Source organism: Cherax quadricarinatus, chromosome 89, assembly GCF_038502225.1.
Source record: "Cherax quadricarinatus isolate ZL_2023a chromosome 89, ASM3850222v1, whole genome shotgun sequence".
Lineage (NCBI taxonomy): Eukaryota > Metazoa > Arthropoda > Malacostraca > Decapoda > Parastacidae > Cherax > Cherax quadricarinatus.
In genome coordinates, this window is record NC_091380.1 from 7,815,286 (window position 1) to 7,832,697 (window position 17,412).

Here is a 17,412-nt window from a genome sequence, read left to right on the forward strand (position 1 = left end):
CAAACAACCCATACATAGGAGAGAGAAGCCCAGGATGACATTTCAGTTTGACTTTAACCATTTAGACTGGACCATTGTAAATGGTCCAAGTCAGACCGAAACATTGCCCTGTGATTCTCTCTCCTATGTGAGGGGTGTCTGTGTCATAGGTAATTATTTATCTACTCATGATTCCTGACTGTGACTGCAAAACTGACTAATAACATATAAAATATCCTATCACATCAAGGCTTAATATTTTGAGATATGCATTTTTTTTATTACAACATTCGTGAGAAAAGTTAAACCAGTAAGGGTCATATAGAACATAGGAAATGGGAGGTGATTAGGCTTGAGTTAAGGAAGGGAAGGGTAGCTTGAATTTCTTGCATCAAGGGCCCTCCACAAACATCAAGACCCCCTCCCATGAAGGATGAAGTAAGCTTAGAGGTGTACAGATACGTACCAAGCAAGGGACCTTACAAGCGGTGAATGTCTTAGCTTCTTGTAGAGTTGAGCTTTCATGTATCTGTCCTCAGCAAGATCAGTCAAGATATCTCTGGTGCTGTTGACAAAAATTCAAAAGTAACAAAAAATAAATGATTCATTAATATCTATTAAAATATTCTTTTTTTTAACACACTGGCTGTCTCCCATTGAGCTAGAGCATCCCGAAAAAGAAACACTTTCACCATCATTCACTCAACCACTGTCTTGCCAGAGGCACGCTTACACTAGTTATAAAACTGCAACATTAACACCCCTCCTTCATATATATAAAGTACATAATAAAATATGATTTATTGTCATCTATTTATCAATAAACTGTACACAATATTATTCATCACTATCTTTTAACTTATACACCCTAAGAAAACCATGGTATGGGTGGGGCTTGAACTCATGGCTGTGAGTTCAAACCCCACCCATACCATGGTTTGTTTGCAGTTGTTATGATTTCATGAGTCAGCTATACACCATACATAAAATACGATTCATCACTATCTTTTCATCTATACACAATGTGCAGATATGTTAATATACATACATGTATGTACAATACAGCACATTCATGCATACATTTTTTTATTTAACACGTCAGATGTTTCCCACCGAGGCAGGGTGACCCAAACACATATTTCGTGCTAAAAAATGGATTGCAATACATACATGATAGGCCAAAAAATAAAATATTCAATAGCTATGTGGCACTTACACTTTTAAAAAACACATACACAAGATAAAAAAATGCAAAGAAGAGCTACAGAATGACTCCCAGAACTAAATGAGTTACACTGAAAAGCTGAAAATACTAATGAATATCCAGCATAGCCGATACAAAAAAAAAAAATTCGTTGATATCTTTAACTGGGAGAGAGTTTTCTTGGGTGGAATCACTTCTGAAGTCAGTTTCCCATTGAAGTCCATTTGGGGAAACTGATATCACTTAATGGGGTCAAATGGTAAAACCTTCACCCAATGGTGCTTAACAGCAACTTTTTTGTGATGCAAAAGGTTTATAAAACTGACAAGTTGAAGAATGAGACACATGTGAAATATTTGGGAATCTTTATTGAGGATATGTTTCACTAGGAGTCCATGTGTACAGTCTAAGCAAATTATTAAGACTGATGGACCGAACACATCTTTTCCAGGCTGGGGGACTGATTACCTCAAACTCCTTTAATCTTCCACCATTCTTCTCTGTAATGGACTGAAGAAGCCGCTGGCGGACAAATCATTTCCTCAGTAAAGATGCCCCAATGTTTCACAAGTGTCTCATTCTTCACCAACTCTAATCATTAAACCTATTTTCCGGTCAGGAGCTGTGTGTGACCTCTCACCATTTCCACGAGGTTGTAGCAACTAGGACCGAGTTGTTGTTGCGAGGGATTACATCGGGGTTCCCGTACTGTGCCAGAGCCAGAGAGACCATCCCAGGGGTCACTCTCATTGACCTACTGCGACCTTCAACTACCAGCCAGGGAGGTCGCTTCAAGGGTGGATCTGGACCATTCAGTGCCTGAGGTTAGGTTTATGCAGAAAACTAAGATTATATAAAAACAAAGCACTTTTTTTTACTACATCAGCGACTTCTCACCAATGTAGAGTGATCCAAAGAAGAAAACACATTCACCATTATTCACTCCACAGCTGTATTGCCAGAAGTCTGCAGACATTACAACTTACATGATCCTCTGCCATATTAGTAACCACACTATCTAGTAACAATTAAGTGCATATTAAGAAAATAAATGCATAATAACACCTTACAAAATGTTAAACAGTTGGCACAAAATACTCAAGGTAGAGAGATCCTCAAAAGCACTTTTTTTAATAAGCTGGTCGTTTCCTACCGAGGCAGTGTGACCCAAAAAACAGAAGACACAACTTTATAAGGTTTTTCTTTTTAAATTTAGTAATTCATACAGAAGAAGGGGTTACTAGCATTTTAGTTGCCTCTTAAGACACACATGGCTTACAGAGAAAGGATTCTTTTCAAGGCGACTAAGATACCGGGAGTAACCCTTTCTCTCGTATAAATTACTCAATGTAAAAAAAAAAAAAAAATTCTTCTCTTTCGGGTCACTCTGCCTCAGTGGGAGATGGCCGGTGTACTAAAAAAAAAAAATATGTTCTATATAATGAAATCCTATTTGTAAAAATATTATAATAAACAGAGAGGCATACGGGTCATCCCAGGAAGGGTTGGAGGGAGGGGATACAGGAGGTTTTGAGTGCTATGGGGTTGAACATCCAATAGGCCTGTGTGAGTGTGTTAAATCAGAGTGAGTGGAGGCAAGCAGTTTTGTGACCTGATGTGCTGTTAGAGTGTTAGCAAGGTAACATATATCAGGACACTCAGGTTAAATACACTTGCTGAACTTGAGTCATGGAGGTGGAATGTGCAGTGCCTGCACTCTAGAGGAGGAGTGAGATTGTTGAAGTCTGGAAGGTAGTCTGAACTGTGATATCAACACACATCAGATAACACAGTGATTAAATGAATGATGGTTAATATACTTCCTCTTTTCCTTTTTATTTTAATATTTTGTGTTACTTTTTCACACAATTAATTAATAACAAACAATACAGTCCTAGACATTAAAATGTAATAAATGACTATATAATAATGACACAGGCTGGATATGAATTCTGATAATCATTATTATTATTATTATTACTGTGATAGGTTTCGAAAACCGATAAGTCGAAAATGGGACACTTGTGCCAGCCAGTGGCTTCTTCAGTCCAATATTGAGAAAAATAGTAGATGAGGAGGAATTTGAGGTACTCAGTCCCTCAGCCTGGACTGAACACATCACCTCCAGGCTGAGGGACTCATCACCTCAAAATCCTCCTCATCTTCCAAGTCACTGTCTGGCAAAACATTACCACAATGAAGATACTCAAGTGTTGCACAAGTATCTCTTTCATTATTATTATTATTATTACTCTATTACAGTGGACCCCCGCATAACGATTACCTCCGAATGCGACCAATTATGTAAGTGTATTTATGTAAGTGCGTTTGTACGTGTATGTTTGGGGGTCTGAAATGGACTAATCTACTTCACAATATTCCTTATGGGAATAAATTCGGTCAGTACTGGCACCTGAACATACTTATGGAGTGAAAAAATATCGTTAACTGGGGGTCCACTGTATTATTATTATTAGTAGTAGTAGATTAATAGCAAAGCACTAAACCCAAAGGGGGTAATACAGCACCTGGGAATGGGAAGCACAATCACATTTCATTCAAGGGAAGGACAGCTCGAATTCCTTGGATCAAGAGCCCCTCAGTGGCCTCCATCTGTCACAGTAAGACCAGCTTCTGCCAGCTGTATCTTATTTACAAAACGCAAAAAAAATGGTGAACTCAAAAGAGCGTCCTTACCACACAACGAACTGCCGCCCTCTGTATCTGCACTTGGTTGGCTAGGTTCTTGAGGGCAAAGACATGCTCCCGGGGGCTCATAGGTCGATGCTGCAACCTGAGGAAAATTTGCAGAGTTTACACACTTGAGGTGGAACTGGCACGGTGCTACTGACCAGCTATAAACTAACAAACTTTATGTGAGTAAGGTAACATTTATGAAGGGATTCAGAAAAACCGGCAGGTCAGACTTGAGTCCTGGAGGTGGAAAGTACAGTGCCGGCACTCTGAAGGAGGGGTAGTAATGTTGCAGTTTTATAACTGTAGTGTAAGCGTGCCTCTGGCAAGACAGTGATGGAGTGAATGATGATGAAAGTTTTTCTTTTTCGGACCATCCTGCCTTGGTGGGAAATGGCCAATGTGTTAATAATAATAATAATAATAATAATAATAATAATAATAATAATAATAATAATAATAATAATAATAATAATTGTAGGTAGTAGGTTGGTAGACAGCAACCGCCCAGGGAGGTACTACCGTCCTGCCAAGTGAATGTAAAACGAAAGCCTGTAATTGTTTTACATGATGGTAGGATTGCTGGTGTCTTTTTTTTCTGTCTCATACAAATGCAAGATTTCAGGTACGTCTTGCTACTTCTACTTACACTTAGGTCACACTACACATACATATACAGTGGTCCCTCGCTTTTCGTAGTTCTCGGCAATCGCAAATTTCGCCAATCATAGGGGTATTTTCGTATAAACATGGACTCGCTTTTCATAGGTTGACTTGCGAATAGTAGTTCGTCCAGGACGCGTACGCACGGTGTGAGCCGGGGCGGCCTCCCTACCCAGCCAGTCTGGCATTGTTTACCAGTGAGTGAAGGTCCTCTCAAGTGCTCCTACGAAATATTTCATAATATTCCACTCATTTTAGTGCTTGCAAGTACTAAATAAGCTACCATGGCTCAAAGAAAGCTCCTAGTGCCAAGCCTGTGGTAAAGAAGGTGAGAAATATGTACAGTGACAAAGTCTTGGGCCATTTTAGGGAAGTGTTAAAGAGACGCCAGAAACAGAGTTCTCTCCACAGTTACTTTGTGAGACAGGACTCCAGTGACTCTCAAGGTGGTCCTAGTGGCATTAAGAAACAGAGAAGAGAAGTACAGTGGACCCCTGCATAGCGATATTAATCCGTGCAAGAGAGCTCATTGTTATGCGAAATTATCGTTATGCGAATGAATTTTCCCCATAAGAAATAATGGAAATCAAATTAATCCGTGCAAGACACCCAAAAGTATGAAAAAAAAAATTTACCACATGAAATATACATTTTCCTACACACAAAGAGAAGGATACATGCACAATAGTAGAGTAGTACATGCACAATATATATTGTGCATGTACTAGTCTACTAAATGAAGAATAAATGACACCTTTATTGAAGATGCAGCAATGACTGATGAGACACTGTGTCCTGGGAGTGCCTTTTCCTCCTGAGTACTGTAGGTCCTGTTTGGCATTTTCTTCCAGAACAGGCCTTATCACACTGTGTATGCCACTACAATTCTTAAATCTCTCAAACCAACCTTTGCTGGCTTTAAATTCACCAATATGAGCACTAGTTCCAGGCATTTTTCCCTGTTCACCTGGGTGTTAGTCGACTGGTGTGGGTTGCATCCTGGGAGACAAGATTAAGGACCCCAATGGAAATAAGTTAGACAGTCTTCGATGACACTGACTTTTTTGGGTTATCCTGGGTGGCTAACCCTCTGGGGTTAATTGTTTCTTGGTATTCTCAATAAGCCACACCAACAACGGTGCTACAGCAGCAGCAGCAGCAGCTGACAGTGCTACAGCAGCAGCAGACGATGCTACAGCAGCAGCAGACGGTACTACAGCAGCAACAGCAGCTGACGGTGGTACAGCAGCAGCAGCAGCTGACAGTGCTACAGCAGCAGCAGACGATGCTACAACAGCAGCAGACGGTACTACAGCAGCAGCAGCAGCAGCTGACGGTGGTACAGCAGCAGCAGCAGCTGACAGTGCTACAGCAGCAGCAGCAGCTGACAGTGCTACAGCAGCAGCAGACGATGCTACAGCAGCAGCAGACGGTACTACAGCAGCAGCTGACAGTGGTACAGCAGCAGCAGCAGCTGACAGTGCTACAGCAGCAGCAGACAATGCTACAGCAGCAGCAGACGGTACTACAGCAGCAGCAGACGGTACTACAGCAGCAGCAGCAGCAGCTGACGGTGGTACAACAGCAGCAGCAGCTGATGGTGCTACAGCAGCAGCAGCAGCTGATGGTGCTACAGCAGCAGCAGCAGCTGACAGTGCAGCAGCAGCAGCAGCTGACGGTGGTACAGCAGCAGCAGCAGCTGTACCACCAATAGTAGCGATGGTTGATTGGGGTTTATTATACAACCTGGCCAGCTCGGAGACACGCACTCCACTTTCATACTTATCAATGATCTTTTTCTTCATCTCTATAGTAATTCTCGCCCTTATTGCTGTAGGGTTGGCACTAGAAGCTTTCTTGGGGCCCATGGTCACTTATTTTGCAGATAAAATCACCAAAAACACTGTAATAATATGAAATGTTCCGATTGTATGCTTGGATGTTACCGCGGAGGCTGGCTGGTAAACAATGCCACCGGCAGAACATGTGAGCGTGGCTCAGGCTGCACATAGACGCGTCTCGGACGAACAGCATTGAGCGGGTTTTTTAGCGGTATGCGAGGCAAAATCTTAGCGATAAAATGTAGCGGAATGCAGACTTAACGTTATGTAAGGCCAACGGTATGCGGGGGTCCACTGTAACCCCAGAGAAGCAATCGGTACCTGAGGTGTTGCTGGAAGGGGATTCCCCTTCCAAACTGTAAATCATCCAATCTCTCTCCTCCTCCAGTCTCCCATACACTAAGAAGAATCGCCAATAAAGGTAAGTGTTATGCTGTTAATGTTTCATTCATCATGTCTCATTGTATTGTTTATGTACTATATGAATATTTCATGTAAAGAAAATTTCTGTTTTAATACTTCTGGGTGTCAGGAACGGATTAATTGTATTTACATTATTTCTTATGGGGAAAACTGATTCGTAAATCGTAAATTTCATTTATAGTAGCTCCTCCAGGAACGGATTAATTATGAAAAACGAGGGACCACTGTATAAGCGTATATATACACACCCCTCTAGGTTTTCAGCTATTTTCTTTCTAGTTCTTGTTCTTGTTTATTTCCTCTTACCTCCATGGGGAAGTGGAACAGAATTCTTCCTCCGTAAGCCATTTGTGTTGTAAGAGGCGACTAAAATGTCGGGAGCAAGGGACTAGTAACCTCTTCTCCTACATAAATTACTAAATTTAAAATGAGAAACTTTTGTTTTTCTTTTTGGGCCACCCTGCCTCGGTGGGATATGGCCGGTTTGTTGAAAGAAGAAGAAGAAGAAGAATAACAGTAATAATAATAATAATATGAAAGAAAATCTTAACTACAAAAAGTACATTAATCACATAAAAGCAAGCCTAGCACCATCCCTGTAACAACAACTGGTCACAGACCAGGCCGCAGGGGCGCTGACCCCTGAAACTCTCTCTAGGTATACTCTCCAGGTATACAGTAATTAGAAATAGGTTGAAATATTCCTAAATACACTTGCTTAACCCTTTCAGGGTCCGTGCTGTAGATCTACGGCTTTACGTTGAGGGTCCAAACCGTAGATCTATGTCAGCATAGTTGCTGATCTCCTGTACATATATGTATATGTTATCTGAGTATCATAGTTAGTGGATGAATGGTTCACAGAACCGACACGTTGATAAATTAGACACATGTGCAACTCTTGGGTATCTTTATTAAGGAAACGTTTCGCCACACAGTGGCTTCATCAGTCCATACAAAGGAGAAGCTTGAAGAACAGGAGTAGAATGAGGTAATCAGTCCCTCAACCTTGAGTCGATGTGGTCAGTCCATCAATCTTGAATAGAATACGGGATACGTGCGGAGAAGGAGCTTATAAACCATAGGCAGGAGAGGTGCAGCAGTCACAGGTGGTGTCACACTGTGTGGCGAAACATTTCCTCAATAAAGATACCCAAGAGTTGCACATGTGTCTAATTTATTAACGTGTCGGCTCTGTGAACCATTCATCTACAATCCTGTCAGACACTGCAACTTCTTGGGATCTTAATACTTGGGAATCCTACGCTTGCCTCATTCTTGGGCACAACCTACTTCCACACTGAACAAATGTGACACCACCTATGACTGCTGCACCTCTCCTGCCTACGGTTTATAAGCTTCTTCTCTGCATGTATGCCGTATTCTATTCAAGATTGATGGACTGACCACATCGACTCAAGGTTGAGGGACTGATTACCTCATTCTACTCCTGTTCTTCAAGCTTCTCCTTTGTATGGACTGATGAAGCCACTGTGTGGCGAAACGTTTCCTTAATAAAGATACCCAAGAGTTGCACATCTGTCTAATTTATCATCATAGTTAGTACCATCCATATGTTTTACATACACAACCCCTTGCTAGGCCCAGTGACTAGTTTGTGTGATGTCACGTGATGCCGATGTGAGCGCTACGCTCCCGGCCCTAGGTCTCAGTTCCCGTTGGACCTACCAAGCAACACCAGGCAGGCTGGGCTCCTCCCTTCACACTCTGCCAATATATGTGTTACCATCTAACAAGTGCGTTTAACTCTAACCATCAAATCTCCACGAACCCCTTTTCAACAAACCGTAGATCTACGCCATGAGCTCAGCTCACTCTGATAAGCTGTGAGTGGTAAATTTGGGCCTAGATATGAGAGAATACATCTATGTGGTATGTGTGCACCACATAAAACAAATCCTGCAGCACAGTGCACAATGAGAGAAAGAAAACTGAGACCGTAATTTTCAATTAAAACAGTAACTTTGCAGTGTTTTTTCATATTCTTTTTATAGTTGTATTTGTGATTTCTTGGTCTCATTTGATAGAATGGAAGACATATTACAAAAATAGAGATGATTTTGATTGGTTTTAGTGCTGAAAATGGCTTGAAACTGAGTTCAAAATAGTTGAAATGTTAAATTTTTGCCGATGTTCAAGAGTAAACAAATGACCTCACACGTCTAATACACACACCAGCTAGTGGGTCTAATATACGTTCACAAATGTACTGATATTATTTATACAATTATTACAATATTGCATGACAGTAAATCTTCTATTTTTTGGTTTGAATAAAAATTCATTATGTGAATAAAAAATCAAAATGGAATTCATTAGTAAAGCCTCAAAACGTAACTAATGAACAGAGGAAATGTTAGTTTAGTGCCAGGAATGTCTGCATTGTTTATTCTGGGCACTATTTTGAAACTGGATTATTCTGAACTTTGCATTAAACTGGCCAAATTACCAATTTCCAATCACTTTATTTTGTAGTTGCATCAGTTGAGATGGTGATTTCTTGTGCTCAGTCGATAGAATAGAAGTAATACTAGTGAAATAGCTAAGAATTTGGTCGACTGGAATAAGGTAAGTGGCCTAAAATGGGAGTCAAAGTCGGAAAAATCTCCGATGTGTAAATATCGCTGACACATCAAAATTCGCGAGAGCATAATTTTGTCAATTTTCCATCAAATTTCGTACTTTTTGTTTTATTACCTTCAGAAAAAGATTCTCTACAATTTCATAAGAAAAATAACAAAAATTATTTTTTGAAAATTCTTGGACACTGGTGCGCACTTTGAAATTTGGCCTCTGGACCCTGAAAGGGTTAAAAACAATCACAGATGACGAAAAGTGGAATATTTACGAAGGTATTTGGAGCATGGCATGAAGGTGAGCCATATGGAGGAAACAGCCACCAGTTAGGTAGGCATCATAGCCTGCTTCATGGAGCAGCATCTCGCTTCCACCTGTAAATATACATATAAATATAACTCAGTGATTACTTGGAATACCATAACAAGAATAACAGAAAAAAATAAATAAAAATAAAAGGTGATGAGAGTATCAAATGATTTAGATAAAGAAAAATTGGATATCAAATTGGGGAGGAGGAGTATGGAAGAAGTGAATGTTTTCAGATACAGTGGACCCTCGACCAACGATATTAATCCATTCCTGAGAGCTCATCGCTAGTCAAAATTATTGTTAGTCAAGTTAATTTTCCCCATAAGAAATAATGGAAATCAAATTAATCCGTGCAAGACACCCAAAAGTATGAAAAAAAAAATTACCATATGAAATATTAATTTTAATACACACATACTGAAGAAGACATGTACAATTACATGACACTTACCTTTATTGAAGATCTGGTGATGATTGATTGGATGGGAGAGTGTGGATGGTGTTAGTGTTTAGAAGGGGAATCCCCTTCTATTAGGACTTGAGGTGTCAAGTCCTAATGGCTTATGTCCTGAGAGTGCCTTTTCCTCCTGAGTAATGTAGGTCCTGTTTGGCATTGTCTTCCAGAACAGGCCTGTTTTGTCACAATTGAACACTTGTTGGGGTTGGAATTTTTCAGCTTCACCATGCCTTATCACACTGTGTATGCCACTACAATTCTTAAATCTCTCAAACCAACCTTTGCTGGCCTTAAATTCACCAATATGAGCATTAGTTCCAGGCATTTTTTCCTGTTCACCTGGGTGTTAGTCAACTGTTGTGGGTCGCATCCTGGGGGACAAGATTAACCCTTTGACTGTTTACGCATAATTCTAGCAGCTTCAGATCAAGCAGGAGAAAGTTGGTAGGCCCACATGTGAGAGAATGGGTCTTCATGGTCAGTGTGCACCATATAAAAAAATCGAGGAGCCAGTGGTGCATTGTGGGAATGCCATTTCAGTCGTCCTTTTTCAGCATGCTTAGCAGTAAGAAATTTGTGACTCCCCAGCAAATCTGGGACTCTTCTCTTGCCAAGTGATGCTCTAACACAGATGGAAGTGTCAGTGAAGATCAATTTCATGATGTCGAGGAGTTTGAGACCAAAAGCAATGGAGGAGGAGGAGGAAGAAGAGGAGGAGGAGGAGGAAGAAGAGGAGGAAGAGGAGAAAGAGGAGGAGGAGGAAGAGGAGAAGAGGAAGAGAAAGAGGAGGAGAAAGAGGAAGAGAAAGAGGAAGAGGAAGAGAAAGAGGAGAAGAGGAAGAGGAAGAGGAAGAGGAGGAGGAAGTAGAAGAAGAAGAAGAAGAAGAAGAAGAAGAAGAAGAAGAAGAAGAAGAAGAAGAAGAAGAAGAAGAAGAAGAAGAAGAAGAAGACGAAGAAGAAGAAGAAGAAGAAGAAGAAGAAGAAGATGTAATAATATTGTTTCCTTGAAGCAAGAAAAAAAAAGTCCACCCCATGACAGTGACAAGATAAGGGGAGATAACATCTGATAAGAGCTGACGTTTGATGAGTGTAAACGAGGGTGGAGGGAGGGTGCAGCTGATAAGAAAAGATTAGATGACCATCGCCCTCCCTTTGTTTTTGCTGGTACAGAAACATTTCTGTCTGTCTATTTGTCTGTCTGTCAAGCTCCCTGTCTATCTGTCTAGCTCTGTCTCAGAGAGAGCCACAAGACTGTGTCATCATGTTTACTCACATCTTCAAGCAGAGTATAGCACTTTGTCTGGATTTTTTTGGTTATCCTAGGTAATTTACACTATGTATATTTGTATTTATGTGTACCTGTGAGACATAGATAGACAGATAGAGAGAGACAGATTGAAAGAGAATGAGGGAGAAAGATAATTAGATAGAATTCCGACCCCACTGTTTTGACAGGCAGTAGGGGGAGTGAGTAATGAGATAATATGTCATTTTGACAGCTGCCGACTCCTGACTCAAAACAATTATAAGCCACACACTCACACACAAGACAAGCTTGATGAATGAAGATAATGGCAGTTATATGAAAGTATCTACTGACTGTATATGTGTACAGTGGACCCTCGAAAAGCGATGGCATCGATTAACGATAAATCCAACTAGCAATACATTTTAGCGCAAAATTTTTGCCTCGACTAGCGCTTAAAAACCCGACCAACGCTATTCGTTCCATTCGAGACGCGTCCACTTTGGCCTGAGCACGCCTCACTTGTCCCATGGGTGCCAGTGTTTACAAGCCAGCCAGCCACCCACCGCTGTTGCTTCCAAACATACAATTGGAACATTTCATATTATCACAGCCTTTGTAGTGATTGCACCTGCAATATAAGTCACCATGGGCCCCAAGAAAGCTTCTAGTGCCAACCCTACAGCAAAAAGGGTGAGAATTACTATGGAGATGAAGAAAGAGATCATTGCTAAGTATGAAAGTGGAGTGCGTGTCTCCGAGCTGGTCAGGTTGTATAGTAAACCCCAATCAACCATCGCTACTATTGTGGGCAAGAAAACGGCAATCAAGGAAGCTGTTCTTGCCAAAGGTGCAACTATGTTTTCGAAACTGAGATCGCAAGTGATAGAAGATGTTGAGAGACTCTTATTGGTGTGGATAAACGAAAAACAGATAGCAGGAGATAGCATCTCTCAAGTGATCATATGTGAAAAGGCTAGGAAGTTGCATGACGATTTAACCCTTAAACGGTCCAAACAAATCAACGTTCAAATTCGTAGCTACAAAAGTAGATCTACTTTTTTTTACATATTTTCAAATGTAACAAAAAAAAATGTAGATAAAAGTTTTTTTTACACATTTTCAAATGTAAAACAAAAAAAAAGATCTACATTTTTTTAAATACTTTCAGATGTTGAAAAAATGTATATATACGTTTGGACCATTTAAGGGTTAATTAAAAAAATGCCAGCAACTAGTGATGATGTGAGTGAATTTAAGGCCAGCAAAGGTTGGTTTGAGAGATTTAAGAAGGGTAGTGGCATACATAGTGTGATAAGGCATGGTGAGGCTGCCAGTTCGGACCACAAAGCGGCTGAAAAATATGTGCATGAATTCAAGGAGTACATAGACAGTGAAGGACTGAAACCTGAACAATTGTTTAATTGTGACGAAACAGGCCTGTTTTGGAAGAAAATGCCAAGCAGGACCTACATTACTCAGGAGGAAAAAGCACTCCCAGTACATAAGCCTATGAAAGACAGGCTTACTCTGTTGATGTGTGCCAATGCTAGTGGTGATTGCAAAGTGAAGCCTTTATTGGTGTATCACTCTGAAACTCCCAGAGTGTTCAGGCAAAAGAATATCCTCAAGGCTAATTTGTGTGTGCTGTGCAGGGCAAACAGTAAGGCATGGGTCACTAGGGACTTTTTCTATGACTGGTTACACCATGCATTTGGCCCAATGTGAAAAATTACCTAATTGAAAAGAAATTAGACCTTAAGTGCCTCCTGGTCATCCTTCAGACTTGGCAGAGCAACTTTCTAGGGACATGAGCTTCATTAAGGTGAAGTTTTTGCCTCCTAATACCACTCCTCTCCTGCAGCCCATGGACCAGCAGGTCATTTCCAACTTCAAGAAACTGTACACAAAAGCTCTGTTTGAAAGGTGCTTTGTAGTGACCTCAGAAACTCAACTGACTCTAAGAGAGTTTTGGAAAGATCACTTTAGCATCCTCAATTGTGTAAACCTTATAGGTAAGGCTTGGGAGAAAGTGACTAAGAGGACCTTGAACTCTGCGTGGAAAAAAACTATGGCCAGAATGTGTAGACAAAAGGGATTTTGAAGGGTTTGAGGCTAACCCTGAGAATCCTATGCCAGTTGAGAAATCCATTGTGGCATTGGGGAAGTCCTTGAGGTTGGAGGTTAGTGAGGAGGATGTGGAAGAGTTGGTGGTGGAGGACAATGAAGAACTAACCACTGATGACCTGCTAGATCATCTTCATCAGCATGAGGCCACACCTGAGGAAACTGCTTCGGAGGAGGGGATAGAGAAATTGAAGAAATTGCCTACTTCAAAGATTAAGGAAATCTGTGCAATGTGGCTTAAAGTGCAAACCTTTATGGATGAAAATCACCCTGACATAGCTACTGCAAGCCATGTTGGCAACCTGTACACTGACAATGTTGTGAAACACTTTAGAAATGTCATAAAGGAACGGGAGGTACAGGCCTCTATGGACAGATATGTTGTGAGACAGAAGTCCAGTGACTCTCAAGCTGGTCCTAGTGGCATTAAAAGAACAAGGGAAGTAACCCCGGAAAAAGACTTGCTACCTCAAGTCCTAATGGAAGGGGATTCCCCTTCTAAACAATAAGTTTGACACTCTCCCCTCCTCCCATCCCATCAATCATCACCAGATCTTCAATAAAGGTAAGTGTCATGTAACTGTGCATGTCTTCTTCAGTTTGTGTGTATTAAAATTAATATTTCATGTGGTAAAATTTTTTTTTCAATACTTTTGGGTGTCTTGCACGGATTAAATTGATTTCCATTATTTCTTATGGGGAAAATTAACTCGACTAATGATAATTTCGAATAACGATGAGCTCTCAGGAATGGATTAATATCGCTGGTCGAGGGTCCACTGTATATATATTATAGAAACCGTGGTGCAGCTGTCAGCATAGTTGCTGATCCTTGTGTTGTATAGCATATAAGTACCATCCATGTGCTTTAGACAGGAGATACCTTTTAGGCCTGTGACTTTGTGTGAAGTCACGGGATGCGCATGTGTACGCTTGTACCTCTGCCTCGGTCTCAGTCGGCGTTAGACATCCAGGCTAGGACAGGCAGAGGCTGGGCTCCATTTCCCATCATCACAGTCTGACAATATATCGTTACCATCCAACAAGTGTGTCTACCTTCAACCCTCGATATCTCCATTTAAGAACCCCTGACTGGTCCAGCAACAGCTGACTGTGGTGCAGCAACAGCTGACTGGTCCAACAACAGCTGACCATGGTGCAGCAACAGCTGACTGGTCCAGCAACAGCTGACCGTGGTGCAGCAACAGCTGACCATGGTGCAGCAACAGCTGGCTGGTCCAGCAACAGCTGACCATGTGCAGCAACAGCTGACTGGTCCAGCAACAGCTGACCGTGGTGCAGCAACAGCTGACTGGTCCAGCAACAGCTGACTGTGGTGCAGCAAAAGCTGATTGGTCCAGCAACAGCTGACCGTAGTGCAGCAACAGCTGACCATGGTGCAGCAACAGCTGACTGGTCCAGCAACAGCTGACCATGGTGCAGCAACAGCTGACTTATCCAGCAACAGCTGACCGTGGTGCAGCAACAGCTGACTGGTCCAGCAACAGCTGACCATGGTGCAGCAACAGCTGACTGGTCCAGCAACAGCTGACCATGGTGCAGCAACAGCTGACTGGTCCAGCAATAGCTGACCATGGTGCAGCAACAGCTGACTGGTCAAGCAACAGCTGACCATGGTGCAGCAACAGCTGACTGGTCCAGCAACAGCTGACTGTAGTGCGGCAACAGCTGACTGGTCCAGCAACAACTGACCATGGTGCAGCAACAGCTGACTGATCCAGCAACAGCTGACCGTGGTGCAGCAGCAGCTGACTGTAGTGCGATAGTATTTCTCACCCTTTTTACCATAGGGTTGGCACTAGAAGCTTTCTTGGGGCCCATGGTGACTTATTTTGCAGGTACAATCACTTAAAACACTGTGATAATATGAAATGTTCCAATTGTATGTTTGGATGCGCCCGTGGTGGCTGGCTGCTTGTAAACACTGGCACCACGGGACAAGTGAGGTGCACTCAGGCCGCAAGTGGACAGTCTCGAACAGAACGAATGATGCGTTGGTCGAGTTTTTTAGCACTAGTCGAGGCAAAATTTTTGTGTTAAAATGTACTGCTAGTCGGATTTAACGTTATACGATGCCATCGTGATCGAGGGTCTACTGTACTTGGGAGTTGACGTGTCGGCGGATGGATTTATGAAGGATGAGGTTAATCATAGAATTGATGAGGGAAAAAAGGTGAGTGGTGCGTTGAGGTATATGTGGAGACAAAAAAAACATTATCTATGGAGGCAAAGAAGGGAATGTGTGAAAGTATAGTAGTACCAACACTCTTATATGGGTGTGAAGCTTGGGTTGTGAATGCAGCAGCAAGGAGGCGGTTGGAGGCAGTGATGTCCTGTCTAAGAGCAATGTGTGATGTAAATATTATGCAGAAAATTCGGAGTGAGGAAATTAGGAGAAGGTGTGGAGTTAATAAAAGTATTAGTCAGAGGGCTGAAGAGGGGTTGTTGAGGTGGTTTGGTCATTTAGAGAGAATGGATCTAAGTAGAATGACATGGAGAGCGTATAAATCTGTAGGGGAAGGAAGGCGGAGTTGGGGTCGTCCTCGAAAAGGTTGGAGGTGTTGTGGGCGAGGGGTTTGGACTTCTATTTTGTTTTGGGTGATTTGTAGTCTATCTTTCAGTTTTTCTGTCAAGGCAGAGTATCATGAAGAGCAAGCGTAATTCATATGACATTGTATAAGGGCTAGACATAGGGTCCTGTGAGCCTCAGTAGGTAGACACTGTGCTTCTCTGTAGAGGAATTTCAATCTGGCATTTGCTTTCTTTACTACACTATTCCCTATCAATTCTTCTGACATGCATGGGTCAAAGGGGATTCCCAGATATTTTACTGAGGAAACGGAAGTGATGGGCTCCTCATTACACTGGACATTAAAATTATTTACCCTTCTCAGTTTATGTTTCGTGCCAAAGAGAATGGCTTCAGTTTTCCCGAGGTGTAATGATAGTTTGTTGTCTACTAAAAACAAAAAAAAACTACATTATCATTATCATCAACAATCATCGTTATCAGTCATCAACATCATCAATCACCATCATCAAGAATCATCATCAATCATCATTTTACAGTCATTTTTACAAAAAACTACCTATGCCATTTAACAGACAATGTGGGCTGCAAGATAATGCTGAATGGCAGATCAACTGCAGCAAAATTTGTTTCCCTACAAAGATGACTCAGTGATTTTATTAAATCTTTCTACTTTCCTTACACATCAGCCATTTCCCACCAAGGTAGGGGGACCCACAGAAGAAAGTGCATCTACCATCACTCATCCAACGCCTTTCTTGCCACAAGTGTTAGGGCAGAACAGTTTAAATGACTCCAAATATGACATTTTCACCTCAGAACTTGATTTTTAAACAAGCCAGCCGTCCATATCCCACCTAGACAGGGTGACCCGAAAAAGAAGAAATGAAAGATTTTTTCTTTGTTTTACATTTAGCAATTTATTTATCTTAATTTTCCTTTATTCTCCATGGGGAAGTGGAACAAAATTCTTCCTCCGTAAGCCATACATGTCCTAAGAGGTAACTACAATGCCAGGAGCAAAGGGCTAGTAACCCCTTCTTCTGTATACATTACTAAAATTAAAAAAAAGAGAAACTTTTGTTTTTCTTTTTGGGCCACCCTGCCTAGGTGGGATACAGCCGGTTTGTTGAAAGAAGAAGAATTTTCCTTTATACACTAGGGCCCCCATATCCATGGGGATGTGTTCCAAAGGCCTGCCATGGATGCCGGAACTGTGGATAGTAGCAAACCCCTTATATAAGTCCTATACATACCTACTATAAAGTTTAAGTGATAAATTATGCACAATAAGTGGAGAATCATCACTTTTTTACTG

General features: G+C 41.5%; 1 protein-coding gene across 2 annotated transcripts in view; it reads right to left on the reverse strand.

Moving 5' to 3' along the window:
* LOC128697221 (pre-piRNA 3'-exonuclease trimmer) overlaps positions 1-17,412 on the reverse strand; it is a 62,330-nt gene that overhangs the window by 1,760 nt on the left and 43,158 nt on the right. For both annotated transcript variants that reach the window (XM_070104145.1, XM_053788784.1), the window contains 4 exons: positions 9,674-9,776; positions 3,881-3,977; positions 1,824-2,002; positions 446-544 (listed from right to left, as the gene is read on the reverse strand). In XM_070104145.1, coding sequence (XP_069960246.1) covers positions 446-544; positions 1,824-2,002; positions 3,881-3,977; positions 9,674-9,776 — 478 coding nt within the window. The remainder of the gene's footprint in view (positions 1-445; positions 545-1,823; positions 2,003-3,880; positions 3,978-9,673; positions 9,777-17,412) is intronic.